Genomic DNA, 15,993 nt, shown 5'->3' with positions numbered 1-15,993 from the left:
CTGCAGTGCTCTGCCAATGAAAACGGCTCTGTTTTCACTGGTAGAGGGCTGCAGGAGGCCATCGCAGCCGAAAACGGAGCGTAGGAGCCCATTTTTACTGGCAGAGCTCTCGGGCCACCACAGGCGCCCCCAACACAAGTGATGTCATGCTAGCCATGCCCCCTGGTCATGTCCCCCCCCCCCGAGGTCCAACCTTGATGTGGCCCTCAGGGAAACTGAGTTTGACACTCCTGTCCTAGAAGGATCTTCAGAAGGTCAGAAGAACAATGCCTTCTCCATCATCTCTTCTAATGAAGAAACGAAGAAGCCAACAAAACAGATGCCTTCCCCGTGACCTCTCAGACAGCTGTTCCTCTTTGCTTACCTGCTAATGAAGACCCAGGAACCAATGCAGTAGAAACTAAGGTTACTTTGACCTTTCTTTCTATGTGAAGTAATCTAAGACACTAAAATATAATTACACTATGCGTAGTGCGAAAACAGTGCTCTTCCTGGCTACCGAGTCAATGGTACAGGTAGTCCTTGACTTACAATAGTTCATTTAGTGACCGTTCAAAGTTACAACAGCACTGAAAACAGTGACTTATGGCCGTGTTTCACACTTACAAACCTTTGCCCCAGCCCCACGATCCTGTGATCAAAATTCAAATGTTTGGGCAACTGGTCCATACCGTGTTTCCCCAAAAATAAGACCTCCCCAATCGGGCTTCTGAGAGCATGCTCTAAAATAAGCCCTTCCCTGAAAATAAGCCCCCCCAAAAAACGTAAGTCCTCCACGAAAATATTTAAATACACTGTCTTTGCAAACTTTCATTTATAGAGTAAAAGTAGATGTAGGAGATAACCAGGCTGAGCACGAGGGAGGGGTCAAATGCGTCATCATTTTGGAATCCGTTTGTGCTCGCTCACAAGAGATCTAAGTGGCAGCCCACTCTGAATTCCGTTGGCTCTTCTCTCCCACCAATTTGCCTTGACTGTTAGTAGTTGAGATTCTTGTTTAGAGATACCATGGAATAAACCTGTACTCATTTGAACAACCCTGGTTCCAGATTCCTTGCGCCTGTCATTAGACTTGATAACAACTAACACTTTGTCATTCTAAGTAATAATACAATAGTTTGGAAACTGTTCAGTTCTACCCTTTAATCCATATACAGTGGATAATATGGTAAAGGTAAAGGTTCCCCTTGTTCTAGGTATTGTTAGGGAAATTAATCTGGAATGCAATGTGCTCTCTGGAATCTGGGCCATCCTGGAGTTTAGCTGAACATCTATATTTCTTCAATCAAGAAATAATTGGAGGGGGTTTCAAAAAAAAAAAAAGGAAGGCACTGAACTGAACCCCGGAGGGAAAATCTGGTGGAAATTCAAGCCCACCACCACAGTCCCATGAGTAAGCCTGTCCTGTTGGAACGTTTTGTTAGTATTATCTGTGTTGATCAGCATTAAAGGTAAAGGTCCTTCTCGCATATATGTGCTAGTCGTTCCTGACTCTAGGGGGCGGTGTTCCTCTCCGTTTCTAAGCCAAAGAGCCAGCATTGTCCGAAGACGTCTCCGTGGACATGTAGCCGGCATAACTACCAAAGGCCAAAGGCTCATGGAACGCTGTTACCTTCCCACCAAAGGTCCTTCCTATTTTTCTACTTGCATTTTTGCGTGCTTTCGAAGTGCTAGGTTGGCAGAACTGGGACAAGTAATGGGAGCTCACTCAGTTACGGGGCGTTAGGGATTCGAACCGCCGAACTGTTGACCTTTCCGATCGACAAGAGCAGCGTCTTAGCCACTGAGCCACCCTGGATAATATGGTACCCAGGAGCAAACACTTCCACTGATTTGTACTAAATCAAAACCACATTTGCAAGTATGTTTTTCAAGGTTAGCTCCATTTTTTTCCCGTCCCTACGTGCTTCCGGTTAACTCACTTCTGCCAACCAACTGAGCAAAGCAAATATCCCACTGTTACTTACAGCTTTTGAAAGATTTGCCCTGCGTACAGAACCAGGCACTGCCGTTCCCCCACCCTGCCGTTGCCCCTTCCCTGCTTATGCTAAGGCGCCACACATGGCAAGACTGAGTGACATTGTAATAAACACAAAACCAATGAAGATTTCAGTTAGGGCACGCGAAAATTGATAATTAGCAGCTCAGTGTCACATTATTCAATATTTTCCCCAACCTGCCTGCACCAGGGCCAACTGAAGGGAGTTTTGAATGAAAACGCAACCCTGCTCTGAGATAGCCCACCCCCCTTCCGCACACAGCCCTACACACACACACACCTAACCTTCCACCTTCTACCAGCAGCTGGGTGGGGTGGGGGGAGAACCTGGCGCTCTCTGTCGCCACGAAAACCGCCGTTTGGTGGGAATGATAGCAGCCATCCAGGGGTTAACAGAGGCAGTGAACTCCCGGTTAATGAACAAGTTATGCAGCAGGCAAGCCGAGATAAATGGAACGCTCTTCACTTTTGCTGGAGTCAGCATGAACCGCAGCCCTGCGGCTTGTTTGTGCCAAATGGAGTGCACAAAATATCAAAGGGCAGTGATCCAGAAGACGACCGGCTTTGACAAATTTTAAATTGGCCAGAAAGGGGGGAAACACACACACACACACACACACACACACACACACACACACACCAAAAGCAGAGAGAGGGAGAGAGAGAGGAGAAATTATGCAATCCACAATGTCCTCTGAACCTGAGTTTCCCTGCCCGATTGCAGAGGGTGGGTGGGTGGCGGTAGGAAGCCGATGCCAACGATTGCCCAACAGAGGGGCGCGCAATTATGATCCATCTCACCAAAGATACTTATTAGCCTCGGAAGCTTTTAAAGCACTCGGTCCCTGTGGAAGGGGGTGTGTGTGTGAAAGATCTCGCCTTCTGGTGACACGGCCGTTTTAATTAGGGTTGGCATAGGATTCGCGACCTGCTTGGGTGGAAAAGCCGGAGTTTTGTGGAAATTAAAATACTCCCTCATCCCACGATCTTAGAAATGATCTGAAACCTAAATCATGTTTTTGTTTTGGGTCTTTTAAGCTGGGGAGTGTGCCATTCGTAGGAAGGAATGAGGAAGGAAGGGGTTTGAGCATGGTCCCACAACATCAGCTGGATCAGAAAGGGACGGGGAATATTCTTTTTTGAAAAAAGCCTCTCTTTTTTTTGAGAAATTATGTTCTCTCTCTAAGGTTGCAAGGTTTCACAGCCCTGCATTGTTAGGATGTCTGGACTGGGGAAAAGCGTAGTGGGGAGGCGAGGCGAGGCAAGGGTGGGGTGGTACGGGGCAGGACCAACCGATGGTGTGATTTGTCAGTTCTCCGAACTGCGCAGAATTATTACTACCGGTTCAGTAGAACTGGTCCAAACCGGCTGAATATCACCTCTGAACACACCAGATTTAACTGTGATTGAAAAGAAGAAAATGTGAATAATTGATGTGGAAGTACCAGGAGATCATAGAATTGAATTGGAGAAGATCACAAAGTATCAAGATCTGAAAATCCAAGCTGAAAGATTATGGCATAAATCAGCTTTGATGGTCCCAGAGGTGATCAGCACATTAGATATCATACTGAAAAATCCTGGACAGCATTTTAAAAAAATCTGCACAGCCACAAAATCTCCATCTGCCAATTGCCAAAAACCACACTAATGGATCTGCAGAATATACTGATATATAACCTAAAATTACAACCACAGTTGATCGCAAAATTTCCATTGGCCAGACAGTTGTTAAGTGCGCATTGCCCCATTTTATGACCTTCTTTGCCACAGTCGTTAAGTGAACCACTGCAGTTGTTAAGTTAGTAACACAGTTGTTAAGTGACTCTGACTTCTCCATTAATTTTGCTTCTCACATGACCTTAGGACACTGCAACCATGCCAGCTGCCAAACGCCCAAAATTTGATCATGTTACCACGGGGATGCTGCAACAGTCATAAGTGTGTTCAACGGTCGTAAGTGACTTTGTTCAGTGCACCTGAAACTTTGAATGGTCACTAAAGGAATGAAAGGCAAACACCAGCTAAAGAACTGGCAGCTGTGACTTCATATTGTTGTATATACTATAATAATAGACTGTTCCCTGCAGCTTAAAGAACTGTGTCTTTTAGAATTCTAGTTAATTAATCTCACAAGTTCCAATATAAATACGGTGGAGGGCAAAGAGGAGAGAGGCCACTTGCTAATCTTCGAGGTTTCTGTACAACTCAGCCGGCGGCAGAGAAAGCTTTCTCTTGTCTTTACACACCACTCTACATGGGACTGCCCTTGAAAAGTATCTGAAAGCTTCTGTTGGTTCAAAATGTGCCAGCCTGTATGGCAGGGGTGTCTGTGGGGCCATCCTGGAAAAAGCTAAGGACCGTCCTGCGGTTTGAAGTTTGAAGTTTCATTTTATTTATATGCCGCCCTATTCCCTAAAAGGGACTCAGGGCGGCGAACAACTCCAAAGGGAAGGGAAACATGCAAATACAAAATAAACATTTAAAATGACCAACAACCACACCTGTCGAGAGGGGAAGGGAGCTCATCAACCCCAGGCCTGCCGACACAGCCAGGTCTTAATGGCTTTTCGGAAAGCCAGGAGAGAGGTGAGGGTCCGAATCTCTGTGGGGAGTTCATTCCAGAGGGCCGGAGCTGCAACAGAGAAGGCCCTCCCCTGGGTCGTAGCCAGATGGCATTGGCTGGTGGATGGAACCTGGAGGAAGCTGGCCCTGTGCGGTCTAATGGGTCTTTGGGAGGTAATTGGCAGCAGGCGGTCTCTCAAGTACCCAGGTCCAATACCATGAAGGGCTTTGTAAGTAATAACTAGCACCTTGAAGCGTATCCGGAGACCGATTGGAAGCCAGTGCAGCTCGCGGAGGATAGGTGTAACGTGGGTGTATGGAGGTACACCTACAATCGCTCGCGCGGCTGCATTCTGGACAAGTTGAAGTCTCCGAATGCTCTTCAAGGGCTGCCCCATGTAGAGCGCATTGCAGTAGTCCAGTCTTGAGGTCACGAGGGCATGAGTGACTGTTGCGAGTGCCTCCCGGTTCAGGTAGGGACGCAACTGGTGCACCAGGCAAACCTGGGCAAATGCCCCCCTGGTCACAGCCGACAAATGATGTTCTAAAGTCAGCTGTGGGTCCAGGAGGACTCCCAAGTTGTGAGCCCTGTCTGAGGGGCGTAGAATTTCACCCCCCAGCCTGAGTGATGGAATACTAACCAAATTTTTGGGAGGGAAACACAACAGCCACTCGGTCTTGTCTGGATTGAGCACAAGCTTGTTAACCACCATCCAGACCCTGACAGCCTCCAGGCACTGGCACATCACGTCACGTCAGTTTGGTTCCTCTGCCAGAAAAAACGGATCTCGGGAGGGCCACATGTGGCCCTCCTGGGCTCTGTTTTCAGCCGTGATGGCCTCCTGCAGCCCTCTATCAGTGAAAATGGAGCTCGGGGTGTGGCTGCAGGAGGCCATCGCGGCCAAAAACGGAGCCCAGACGGGATGAAAATGGAGCTTCAATGAGTGACGTTGAGCTGGCCATGCCCCCCACCTTTCGAGTTCAAACACAATCTTGATGTGCCCCTCAATGAGTTTGACACCCCTGCTGTATGGCTTTGCACAGGCCTGGAGGTACAAAAGTTATCACCTCTGCTGTGGGAGCTGCATTGGCTTCCAATTTGCTTCCAGGTCCAATTTAAGGTGCTGGCTGTTATCTTTATAGCCCTTCATGACTTGGGACAAGGTTATTTGAAGGACCATCTTTTCCCGGTCACATCAACCCAACCCACCCAAGCAGAGAGGCAAGGTGGCTCCCTTCCTGTGGAACATCATCATGGAGATAAGATTGACACCACCACTACCCCCTTTGATTCTCTTTCGCAAGGCCCTGGAAACCTGGTTTTTTCAACAGGCCTAGGACCTTGAAGTAGGATGGAGCCCATCAAGTGGCTTATTTGATTGCTTTTGTTGGGGAGGGGTATTGCTTTTTAATGTTTTTATGTTGGCTTTTGATTTTTGGAAGCCGCCTGGAGGCACCGAGAATGAGTTGGGCAGCCCTATAAACTTTATTAAATAAATAATAATGTATGTGGATTATACTCCTGTCACTGGAGAGAATGAGAGTGTAGCAGCACCCAGTTTGGGAGGATCATCCCTGAGAGCAGATTAGGAAAAAGCCATGGATCTTGTAGATCTAATGGACCTGCCTAGGGATTACATCCAGTAGTGGGATTCAGCCGGTTCGCACTGGTTCAGGGGAACCGGTTGTTAAATTACCCATCCATCCCCACTATCAAAGTGGATCTTGGGCGCTGCACTGCAATGAAGAAATGCGCAACCGAGCAGCTGGTGCGAAGGAAGGAGAAGGCCACTTTCTCTCTTTCTTCTCCCCGATCCTCCTCCTTCCTTCCCGCCGGCCACTCCATTGCCCATTTCTCCATTGCAGTGCAGCGCCCATGAGCCATTTTGATATTGGGGGTGGATGGGTAATTTAACAACCCGTTTGCCTAAATCGGTGCAAACAGGCTGAATCCCACTACTGGATGTATCCCTAGTGGGGGAGAGGGTGTAATTTAACAACCGGTTCGGCCAGGGTCAGTTGACCGTTGAGGGAGGCTCGTCCCGCATGTGCGGCTGAGCTGGAGGATAGGGATGGGCCACGCTTTCCACAACAGCCAATCTGACCCTGGCTGAACCGGTTGTTAAATTATTTGAATCCCACCACTGGTTACATCCATGGGCGTCTTTCAAGAATTCATCTTGGAGGTTCTGTTAGGAGAACAGGACTCATTTCATCTCAGGAAATATCTCTGAGTCATATTTTTACAGGTGACAGATGTTGAAATCCAAGGGTTACCCAGTCTCATTCATACACAGGGGAGTGACCCTTCGAACACCGCCATTTATCATCTGCAGTTTTTTATGTCCTTTCATTAAAAATAATTTCACTGTGTTAACAATCTTCTGCCTGACTGATCAGTGACATACTTTAAAATCAATAAATACATCTAGTGATTCTATGTGCTATTTCCATTTTACCCTCTCCCGTCTCAAGCCCACTCGTTGTTGGTTGTTGTTTTTTTTGTGGCTGTTTACCCATTCAAACATAGTGGTAAAAAGATGGTTTTATTTCTTAGGCAGCATAAGTTTGATTTATGAGCAGAAAAAAACCCCAGTATATACGTAAAATGCAAATGCACATATACAGTTGCACATGTTGCATATCCCTGTTCTTTAGCATTGAATAAAAACCTGCAAATTTGCATCATCTTTTCCTATTCAAACGTCAAAATTATTTTATGAACCAGGTGCCAAGCTGGATGAATTCTGATCATGTGAATTTCTTGTTTTTCTTTGAAGGTGTTTTGCTTCTCATCCAAGAAGTTTCTTTGGCTCTAACTAGATGGTGGGGAACGGAAGGATTTATATGCCTTGCAGACAGCTGGTCATTTGCACCCTTTTAGAGAGTTGTTGAGGCTGCTTGGAGATTTCTGTGTGTCTTCAGGGTCACCTGAGTAGTGCAGATGGGTGTGGAGCAAGAATGAAGGAACATAGGGCAGAAAACATCCTGCAGGAAGCACAGCTCCATAACACAATCCTTTCAGCAGCTCCAAGAGGACTCCACACCCATTTGCACCACGCAGGTTGACTCTGAGACACAGACAAACCTCTAAGTGGCCTCAACAACGCCCTAAAACAGGGGTCGGCAAACTTAAACACTCATAGAGCCATTTGGACTTGTTTCCCACAGAAAAGAAAACACCGGGAGCCACAAAGGTCCTAACCGGAAGCCCCCTGTTCAATTCTGGAGCTGACCGGAAGTTCAGTTCCCCCACCATAGAGTCTCCTCCTAGCGTGGCGTCCTTTTTCCTCTACCTGCCATAACCGAAAGCTCTATCAATTGTGGAGACAACTGGAAAACCCTCCCCTTGCCATAGAGTCTTCTCCTGGCGCACTGTGCTTCTCCCCCTCCCCACCAGAAGCTCCTCTCAAAATTGTGGCGCTGACCGGTGACCGGAGCCGCAGCAGAGGGAGGAAAGAGCCACATGCAGCTCCAGAGCCGCAGTTTGCTGACCCCTGCTCTAAAAGAACACAAATGACCAGCTGTCTGCAAGGAGTATAAATCCTCCCATTCCCCACCACCCAGTCAGAGCTGAAGAAGCTTCTTGGATGAGAAGTGAAAGGTCTTCAAAGAACAAAAAGGAAGTCCAGTTGCCTCTTTAAAAAAAGCAGCTTTGGGACTTTTTTCAGTGCCACTGAATGGTTACTAAACGACCTGTTGTAAGTGAAGGGCTACCGGACATAAGCAACCCACAAAGACTTACCAAGTCGCTCTGCCAGTCCCATATAGATGGGATCCACACGCCTCATGGTTTTTACTAAGTCTTTCTTTCGGAATTTGATTTCCACTGTCCCTTCAGGTTCCAAAACGCCACCTCTGAAAAAAGATGTTTTAGCAGAAATTAGCATACACAACATTGAAGGGGGCAGCAAAAGATAAAGACCCCTAAGCAGCCATTTAGAAATTTCGTCCTCTTTAAAAACTCTCCTAGCTATTGTCCCAAAGGTGCTTTTTTCAAGAGGCAAATGGACTTTCTGGTTTTTCTTTGGAGATGTTTCGTTTCTCATCCAAGAAGCTTCTTCAGCTCTGACTGGATGGTGGGGAATGGAAGGATTTATATTCCATTTACCGTATTTTTTGGAGTATAAGACGCACCTTTTTCCCTCAAAAAAGAGGCTGAAAATCTGGGTGAGTCTTATACACTGAATACAGCATTTTTTGCCTCCCGAAACCCTGCCCCTGTAGAGCCTGTCGGAGGATTTCAGAGAGCTCCTGGGGAGTGGGGAGGGAAGAAATGAGTGAAAAACCACCCATTGTTTGCTCAATTCTGCCCCCCCATCCCCCAGGAACACTCTATAAGCCTCCTAAAGGTTATGCATGCACTTTTTTTGATCAAAAACGGGCCCGTTTTTGCGAAAACAGGCCGTTTTTGCTCATTTTTGCCCCTGGGAGCCCTCTTAAAAGCTATTCATGCCCTTTTAAAAAATGGGCCCATTTTTCGGAGGTTTGCAGAGTGCAAAAACTTTTTTAAAAAAATTTCCTCTTCAAAATCTTGGTGCGTCTTATACTCCAGTGCGTCTTATAGTACGAAAAATACAGTATATTTATATTCCATTCCCCATCATCAAGTCAGAGCTGAAGAAGCTTCTTGGATGAGAAGTAAAACGTCTTCAAAGAAAAACCACAAAGTCTAGTGGCGTCTTGAAAAAAGCACCTTTGGGACAACCATGACCTGGATGACTGAGAATTTCAATTTACATCTCCTAGCTCCGTGATGGCGAACCTATGGCATGAGTGCCCAAAGTGGCACACGAAGCCATGTCACTTGGCATGCGCAGCCTTGCCTGTTTGTCTTCCAGGTTTGTGGCAATCAGCTGTAACCGGTGTGTGCATGCACGCTGGCCCGACTGATTGTCGGGGACGCATCCCGGAAGTTCAGCTTTTCCGGAGCACGGCCCTGACGATTGTACATTCACCTGCGCGACATTTCCACATGAGCACAGCTGAGCCAAAAAATGTCCATTGCCTAGTGGTTAAATGAGTTTTGTCTCATTTTGTGACCTTTTCTGCCACAATGGTTAAGTGAATCAATGCAGTTGTTAAGTCAGTAAGCAGCTAGGGGATTAGGTACTGTTTCTTTACTTCTTTCTATAGCCTTGAAAAAATAACTAGCATATTTCAGTTTCTTTTGGAGATCATAAAGGCGATATTGTTGCTTTTTTATAGTACATTAGGCAAGTTGCTTGACTGTCCCCATATGTGCGTTATATTGATAATGATTATGTTGTTTTGGGTTAGTTTTATGAGATGTATTAATGGTTATGGAGCATAATGTTATGAGTAGTTAGTTATAATTTAGATCTTAAATGTTGTTTTATGATTCGTACCGAGACTTAAGCATTTTAAATATGATAAGATTAGTTCTAATTTTCTTTTTCATTTTTTGCAACAATAAAGTATTGGAAATAAGTTACATCAAGGGGTGTAGGGCTGTCTGCCTCGCTATCTATCCGTATGTTAGCAAGAATTCTCTCTGAAAACTGAAGGGAAGGTATCTAAAAAAATGGTGTGGAGGAAGAAACTGGAAAAAATAAAGATGGGATTTGAAAATGGACTAAATTATGCTGGATTGGAGGAAAATGTTTCTAAAAATTCCCGCAATACAGGTAATCTTACAATAATCATTCACTTGGCAACCATTCTTAGTTACTTTGGACATACGTATGTAACACATGTGTACAAGTGACATATGATATGAATGGTCCTTGCACTCATGACTCTCCTGTGGGTCCTTGGTAACCAAAATATATTTACAACAGTTGCAGCATCCTGGAGTCATGTGATCGCCATTTGCAACTATTCAAGCAGACTTCTGACAAGCAAAGTCAATGGGGGAAGCCAGATTTAGCAATAGCAATAGCAGTTAGACTTATATACCGCTTCATAGGGCTTTCAGCCCTCTCTAAGCGGTTTACAGCATCAGCATATCGCCCCCACAGTCTGGGTCCTCATTTCACCCACCTCGGAAGGATGGAAGGCTGAGTCAACCTTGAGCCGGTGAGATTAGAACCGCTGAACTGCAGATAACAGTCAGCTGAAGTGGCCTGCAGTACTGCACCCTAATCACTGCGCCACCTCGGCTCTATTTGCCTAACCACCCCAAGATTCACTTAACGTCTGTAGTGATCCACTTAACATCATGGGGGAAAAAGGTTGTAAAATGGGGCACAATTCACTTAACAACCATCTTGCTTACCACCCAATGGGAATTTTGGTCCCATTTGTGGACATAAGTTGAGGTCTACCTGTATGTAAGTCTGGTGTCAAGATTGGAAAACGCTTCCTGTGACTATTATTGTTTTTCAACTTCCCAATGAACTGGCGGGAGGGAAGGGTGAGATGGGATGTGGAGGCTACAATCTTGGTCCTGCTGGTGTCTGCCAAGATGTGGACTGTTGTCAAAACAAAAAGCTGATTCCCAATTGGACAGTGTTACCTGCAGTCACAGAGCTGCGGTGGCGCAGTGGTTAGAATGCAGTAATGCAGGCTACTTCTGCTGGCTGCCTGCAATTTGGCAGTTCAAATCTCACCAGGCTCAAGGTTGACTCAGCCTTCCATCCTTCCGAGATGGGTAAAATGAGGACTCAGATTGTTGCGGGCCATAGGCTGACTCTGTAAACCACTTCGAGAGGGCTGTAAAAGTACTGTGAAGCGGTATACAAGTCTAAGAGCTATTGCTATTTCAGGCAAACTTCCAACTGCCAGGAAGTTCGATCCTGACGGGCTCAAGGTAGACTCAGCCTTCCATCCTTCCGACATCAGTAAAATGAGGACCCAGACTGCTGAGGGCCGTATACCTCTTAGAGAGGGCTGCAAAGCACTGCGAAGCAGTATATAAGTCTAAGTGCTTTTGCTATTAGCATCTCAAAGTTATGTTAAATTACATCAAAAGAAAAGACGCACCTGCTATCCCGGTCAGCGTACAATTCCATATGTCGAGGATTAATGGTGGGGTCGATCACCACCCAAGACCCTCCTCGGAGTTCTGCTTGGGGTGGGATATAAACAAGGACAGGTTGCTTATATTCTCGCAGGCCGTCTACAATGTAGGCTCCAAACTTCAGCACCTGGTCGTACATATCTGGGGAGGAAAGGACACAGAAGTAAGAAGTGAGTCTCATGCTTTCTCCCTAATAAATGCCCCGCCACTCAACCCCACCTAAACTTCTGGGATTCACTGGTTCAAGCATTTGCACCCCATCACTTTTTATAAGACTGGAACAAACTCATGGAAGGAAGAAATCTTTCCAACAGTCTTTAGACACGGACAGCTAAATCAAACGTGAAAATTGTCATGGAGCCACAGGGTAGAACTATTGTTCTTCAAGACGAAATTGGAATATGCAAGAGCTGGTATTCAGAGATGCACAGGCGGTCCTCAGCTTACGACCACAATGGAGACCAGAGGTTGTATTGCTAAACGAGACAGTTATTGAGTGAGTTTTGCCTCATTTTACGACTTTTCTTGCCACACTTGTTTAAGTGAATCACTGCAGTTGTTAAGGTCGTTAAGCGAATCCAGCTTCCCCATTGACTTGGCTTTTGAGAAGGTCGCAAAAAGGGATCCCATGATCCCGGGGACACTGCAACGGTCATAAATACAGGGCAGTTGCCAAGTGTCCGAATTTTGGTCACCTAAGCATGGGGATGCAGCAGCCGTCGTAAGTGTGAAAAACAATCGTTTATCACTTTTTTTCAGTGCTATTGCAACTTTGAATAGTCACTAAACAAATGGTTGTAAGTCAAGGACTACTCGTAGTGTTCTTGAAGATGGAGGGCCAATTCCCAGGGTTTTGTGCCTGAGTAAGGGATTGGACTAGACTAGAAGATCTCCAAGGTCCCTTCCAATTCTGTTAATCTGTTATTCTTTTCCATGCAGGAAGGAAAAAAAGGTCTGTAATCCTCACATAAAGATGTTTAAATCTTTTTTGGCCATGGTTGTTAAGTGAATGAACGAATCTGGCTTCCCCCCAGTGACTTCGCTTGTTGGGAGCCCCCCAGTAAGTCATAACTGGCGATCATGTGGCCATAGAATGCTATAACCATCATAAATACATGCCAGTTGCCCAGTGCCTCAATTGTGATCATGTGACCACAGAGATGCTGTAATGTAATTAATGGAACTAAAGTAATGTTAGAGGAACGGTTTAAGGTACTGTATATACTCGAGTATAAGCCTAGTTTTTCAGCCCACTTTTTGGGCTGAAAAAAGCCGCCTCGGCTTATACTCGAGTCAGTGAAAAATTTGCCCGAAATGGAGGAGAAAAAGGGGCGGGGCCATGCCGCTGGGTGACGCTCGTGAATGGCCCAGTGCCCCTGTGAGTTTCCCCTCCCTCTGTGTCAGTTTGCCGCGCAGCGCGCACCGCACCATCCCCCCTCCTCATGTTCTAATGTAATGCAGGGCTGTCTTACGATTCCCCTTCCTCCCCCTCCTGCCGCTCCGCAACGATGTCCCACCTCCTCCTTGTTATGGCAAGCAGCCACATAGCGATGTCCCACCTCCTCTGGTACAGTGATCCAATGATAGGAATCACTGTGCCGTGTGTCATAGGAGGCGGGACATCATCATCACAGCGGGACATCAGCATCATGAGGTGAGTGAAGTATTTCATTGAATACACCGCTAGTTTACTGTTTTTCTTTGAAATAAATATTCAAAAACATTATTGGTATCTATTTTTATTTTTGAAATTTACCGGTAGCTGCTGCATTTCCCACCCTAGGCTTATACTCGAGTCAATAACTTTTCCAGTTTTTTGTGGTAAAATTAGGTGCCTCGGCTTATATTCGGGTCGGCCTATACTCGAGTATATACGGTATTTTTCAGTGTCATCGTAGTAACTTTGAATGGCCACTAATCAAATGGTCGTAAGGTGAAGACTAAAGTAAAGGTAAAAATTCCCCTTGCACATATGTGCTAGACATTCCTGACTTTAGGGGACAGTGCTCATTTCCATTTCAAAGCCGAAGAGCCAGTACTGTCCGAAGACATCTCCGTGGTCATGTGGCTGGCATGACTAAACTCCGAAGGCGCACGGAATGCTGTTACCTTCCCACCATAGGTGGTCCCTATTTTTCTACTTGCATTTTTCAGTGCTTTCGAACTGCTAGGTCAGCAGAAGCTGGGACAAATAACAGGAGCTCACTCCATTATGCGGCGCTAGGGATTCAAACCACCAACCTTTCTGATCGACAAGTTCAGCGTCTCAGCCACTTAGCCACCACGTCCCCAGTTGAGGATTACCTGTGCTTAATAACACTCCATAACTTTGCTTTGATCCAGCGTGATCTTTAATTTATTCCCAGGCAAAGAAGAATTTAGTAGCCCCCTGCCCCCCAAAAAAAATGTTGAGGGGAAAAAAAAGAGGTGTAACTTTTGGTTTAATGTCATGTCTGGATGAAAGAAACAATCCTTTTGTTTCCTATAGCAAATGACAAATTTATTGCTAATTAAACAATCATTTTATTATGTAGCGCTGGCAATAAACCACTTGAAACTCCTTTCAGCTAATTCCAGTGTTAAGGAAATAATTGCTCAATTCAAATTATTTTAACCAAATTAATTCTTTAGTAGACTTTTTTTTTTTTTTAGTCGCGCTACATAATAAAATAATGGTGTAATTAGCGTGGCATTTTTCACTCCTGCTACGAGCGTATATTTTATGTGGAAATAGCAGCCTGAGCTAAAGAGGGCTCGTTTGCACCGAGGTGGAGATTTTAAATAAAAAAATAAAGAGGAAGGGGAAGTTTGCTGGCAAAGAAGTAAAAATCCCCATAAGCCGGCGCAATTTTATTCAATCCAAGACACCAACTGTCTATTGAACTGTAACAGCTAATCGTCAGTGATACCGGCACTCAACTTTCTGAGGGGGAAAAACGATTTTAATCTTGAATGGTTTAGAATTGTATGTGTATCTGCTCAGGAAAACGTAGCGGGGAAATCTCTAAGAGGTGAGGGGTTAGCGAAGGGGTAAAGCTGAATTTTTTAAAAGCCTGTTTCCCCCCCCCCACCATGCATGGATAATTTATTACTTCGTTAATTGTTTAATGGCCTAGTGGTGGGATTCAGCCGGTTTGCACTTATTCGGGAGAACTGGTTAACTTTCTAAGCAGTTCAGAGAACCGGTTGTTGGACAAAATCTCATATATATTTTTTCCACTTTAAAGGGCTAATCCTGTAAGGAAGGCAGGAAGGAAACATTCTGGTGTTGTTTCTAGCCTCATCTTTATTGCCCAGAAACTGCCTCTCCATTGACCTGAGTGATGTTGAGTTAGCCACGCCCACATGGTCACATGACCGCCGAGCCACGCTTAACCAGCTGATCATTAGGACAAAGAACCGGTTGTTAAATTATTTGAATCCCACCACTGTAATGGCCCCTGTTTAGTTTGTATAGATAGCCCTCGACTTACGCCGGATCTCAATAGGGGCACTTACAACCCAGTTTTGGCCAACCCACACCTCACTCCATGGTCATGTGACTGCATGTACTGGAGGCTAAAACATATATAAAGAATGATTGAATGATTGCAGGAACCGGGTAGGTCTAGTTTAATGAAAAGAAGGACTAGGGGAGACGTGATAGCAATCTTCCAATATCTCAGGGGCTGCCACAAAGAAGAGGGAGTCAAGCTATTCTCCAAAGCAGGACAAGAAGCAATGGGTGGAAACTAATCAAGGAGAGAAGCAACTTAGAACCAAGGAGGAATTTCCTGACAGTGAGGACAATTAATTAGTGGAACAGAAGTTGCCTCCAGAAGTTGTGAACGCTCCAACACTGGAAGTTTTTAAGATGATGTTGGATAACCATTTGCCTGAAGTGGTGTAGGATTTCCTGCCTAGGCAGGGGGTTGGACTAGAAGACCTCCAAGGTTCCTTCCAACTCTGTTATTCTATTCTATTCTATTCTATTCTATTCCATTCTATTCCATTCCATTCTATTCCATTCTATTCTAATTCTACTCCTACTTATGTCGGGCACTGAGCAACTGGGCCCCATTTATAGCTCAATAATCAGAGTTGTACAAAAAAAAAAACCCTCATAAAATTGAGTGGGTCAGGAGTGATCCACTTTATGAGCATCACAATTTATGCCCATATTGTACAGGCGTCATTACGGTCCTAAATCAAAGATTACCTATAAGCCAGGCTTCCTATTTAATTTAGTAGCTCTTTTTATGTGTTTCTTTATAGTTTTTATGCCCTGTCCACAGTCTGCTGGCTGGGGAATTCTGGGAGTTGAAGTCCATGCCTCTTAAAGTGTTCAAGGTTGAGCAAACCTGAGCTATACTGCTGAGCTATTTACAGGTAGTCCTCAATTGATGACGAGAATTTGAGGGCAGAATTACGGCCGTGTCATGCTGATTGTTAAGTAGATCATCATGTG

General features: G+C 45.3%; 1 protein-coding gene across 4 annotated transcripts in view; it reads right to left on the bottom strand.

Annotated features, from left to right (window-relative positions):
- Positions 1–15,993, bottom strand: part of ACACA (acetyl-CoA carboxylase alpha) — a 308,466-nt gene that overhangs the window by 22,877 nt on the left and 269,596 nt on the right. For all 4 annotated transcript variants that reach the window (XM_032214921.1, XM_032214922.1, XM_032214923.1 and 1 more), the window contains 2 exons: positions 11,510–11,687; positions 8,310–8,422 (listed from right to left, as the gene is read on the bottom strand). In XM_032214921.1, the coding sequence (XP_032070812.1) occupies positions 8,310–8,422; positions 11,510–11,687 (291 nt within the window). The remainder of the gene's footprint in view (positions 1–8,309; positions 8,423–11,509; positions 11,688–15,993) is intronic.

This window comes from Thamnophis elegans, chromosome 4, assembly GCF_009769535.1.
Source record: "Thamnophis elegans isolate rThaEle1 chromosome 4, rThaEle1.pri, whole genome shotgun sequence".
NCBI lineage: Eukaryota > Metazoa > Chordata > Lepidosauria > Squamata > Colubridae > Thamnophis > Thamnophis elegans.
The sequence above is the reverse complement of the archived record's forward strand: the minus strand, read 5'-3'. Positions and strand labels throughout refer to the sequence as shown.